This window comes from Galeopterus variegatus, unplaced genomic scaffold (genome assembly GCF_000696425.1).
Source record: "Galeopterus variegatus unplaced genomic scaffold, G_variegatus-3.0.2 Scaffold176, whole genome shotgun sequence".
Taxonomy (NCBI): Eukaryota; Metazoa; Chordata; class Mammalia; order Dermoptera; family Cynocephalidae; genus Galeopterus; species Galeopterus variegatus.
Window position 1 is genome coordinate 347,770 of NW_007726287.1, and position 2,451 is coordinate 350,220.

General features: G+C 54.6%; 1 protein-coding gene across 1 annotated transcript in view; it reads left to right on the plus strand.

Moving 5' to 3' along the window:
- The window catches only part of LOC103582132 (chromosome unknown open reading frame, human C9orf171), a 113,532-nt gene that overhangs the window by 110,703 nt on the left and 378 nt on the right, over positions 1–2,451 (plus strand). Inside the window, exon 5 of the mRNA XM_008563815.1 lies at positions 2,116–2,387. Within this exon, the coding sequence (XP_008562037.1) occupies positions 2,116–2,387 (272 nt within the window). The remainder of the gene's footprint in view (positions 1–2,115; positions 2,388–2,451) is intronic.

Sequence of the window (2,451 nt, forward strand, 5' to 3'; positions counted from 1 at the left end):
GTCTTCCCTGTGACCCGAACCCCCTCGTCTCTCACCCGGGCTGTTGCAGTCACCTCTACCTGCTTGCCCAGCATCTACCCTTGAGCCCCGGCATCTCCAGGGTCTGTCCTCCACCAGTGCCTGGGGAGCCTTTCAAAACCTGAGCTGAGTCATGTCACTACTCTGTCTTCCAGAGGCTTCCGAGTGAATCCAGAACAGAGCCCAGAGCCCCTGTTGAATCTACATGGCCCCGTGGTCCGACTCCTCTCCCACACAGGCCACTCCGGCCTCCTTGACGTTTCTCCAGCATTCCCAGAGCGCTCCTACCCCAGGGCCTTTGAACTTGCTGCTCCCTCCAGGAATTCTCCTCCCAGGTGTCCTCTACCACCTTCCATCTCTCCTCACCTGTCACCTTATCAGGGAGGCCTTTCCTGATCCCCCAAATACCATCCTCTCTCTGTTACCCTCTGACCTCTTAACCAGCTTCAGGTTTTCTTGTTTTTTTTTTTTTTAAATTAACTAATTTGTGTGTTTATTGTTTCTCCCACTAAATGTTAGCTCCATGAGGGCAGGGACTCTATTTTATTCAGTGATGTACCCCCAGCTCCTAAAACACGTTGATGCTCAATAAATATTTGTTGAATGAATGAATGAATGAACGCGGGGCAGATGCTTGGCCCAGAGCCTGAGGCACGTACTCAGTAACCATCAGCTGCTGAGCGCTGCCATCCTAGAGCAATGAGCCAGCCCTGTAGGATCTGGAAACCCATGAAGGCGACCCTGTGCCCTGCCCCGCAGCCCTTTTCCATGCCCCCTCTGCAGTGGCATACCTTGTCTTCATCCCTTGGGTTCCAGTGCCTCTCCCGCATCGCCCTCATCCTCTGCAGGTGTGGGACCCCCGACTATTTGCACAAAGCTCTGGCTGTGAGCAAGGGGCTGACCTGTTACTTCCTCAAGGGATTCTTTACCTGTGACAGAGATCACAGCCGTGGGCTAAGGAGGCAGCTCTCAGGCCTGACTGCGCACAGAAATCCCCGCCCTAGCTGATTCTGAGGTTGGAGGCCTCAGACTCGGCCTTAGTCTGCTAGGGCTGCTATAACAAATACTACAGCCTGGGGGACTTAAACAACAGAAATTAATTTTCTTGAAGTGCTGGAAGCTGGAAGGCCAAGGCCAAGGTGCTGGCAGGGTCGGTTCCTTCTGAGGCCTTTCTCCTTGGCTTGTAGGTGGCCGTCTTCTCTCTGTGTCCTCACATGGCTTTCCCTCTGTGCTTCTGGTGTCCCTCCCTCTTAACATGAGGACACCAGTTCTATAGGATTAGGGCCCCACCCTTATGACTTCACCTCACTTTAATTACCTCCTTATAAGCCCTACCTCCAAATATAGCCACACTGGGGGTTAGGGATTCAACATATAAATTTGGCAGTGGGGGACAGCGGGGGACATGATTCAGTCCTTAACAGACCCCATGANATATAAATTTGGCAGTGGGGGACAGCGGGGGACATGATTCAGTCCTTAACAGACCCCATGAGCTACAGGACTCTAATTATGGACTTGCCAGCACCTGTTAATGGGCACAGAGCATGCGGTTCAGGAGGAGCGGGGCTTCCTCTGAGCCTTTGAAATCCCACCCACAGAAAGCTCGTGGGCTCTGATCCGAGCCCCTGAATCCCTCCCTCAAGAGCAGCTCTCCTTCCTTGTCCATGAGCAGGCCATGGTGAGGACCTGCCCCGAGAGACAGTAACAACATCTCAAATCAGGCATTTCTTCCTTCAATCACCACGGAGCTCCTGCGAACCACTGGGCTGTGTTAACCACATAGGGGAAGTTTAGGGATGACTGGGACACCATCCCTGTCCTCAAAGCGGCTGTGCACCAGAACCCCGCATGTTCTGTGGCCGGACCAGAAACCAGAACAACATGCTCGAGGAGTCCCCTGGTCCCATCCCCTGAGCTATGGCCAGGAGCAGAGCTGGGGTGGAGTTTGGCTGGTGCCATGAAATAGCCTCAGAGAAGGACCAGGGCTAGAAGAAAATTGACCCTCGAGTCTGCGACACCATGGATCCCATCCCTCTGCCCTCCCGGCATCCCCAGGTAGCCAGGTGACCACTTTTGCATTTCCCTGGCCTGCAGGTGATCCTTGGGAAGCTGTATGAGACCCGGAGCAGTCAGCTGAGGAAGTACAGCCCACCCGTGAAGCTGGACGCCCTCTGGCATATGCCTCACTTCCGGAAGGTCAGTGTCACCTTCATCTGCCCCTTCTTGCACCTACGGCTGGCCGTGCTCACCTTGCCTGGTCTTTACCTGTTGTCTAGACAGCTGAGTTGGGTGGGCTTCCAACCACCCAGCAGCAGCAGCAGCAGCAGCAGCAGCAGCAGCATCCGACATTTCCGAGCACCTCCACAGCCGGTGTTGAGCCCACTAACATCACCTCCACAACTCCGCACATGCACTGTGGGGAGAAGGCAG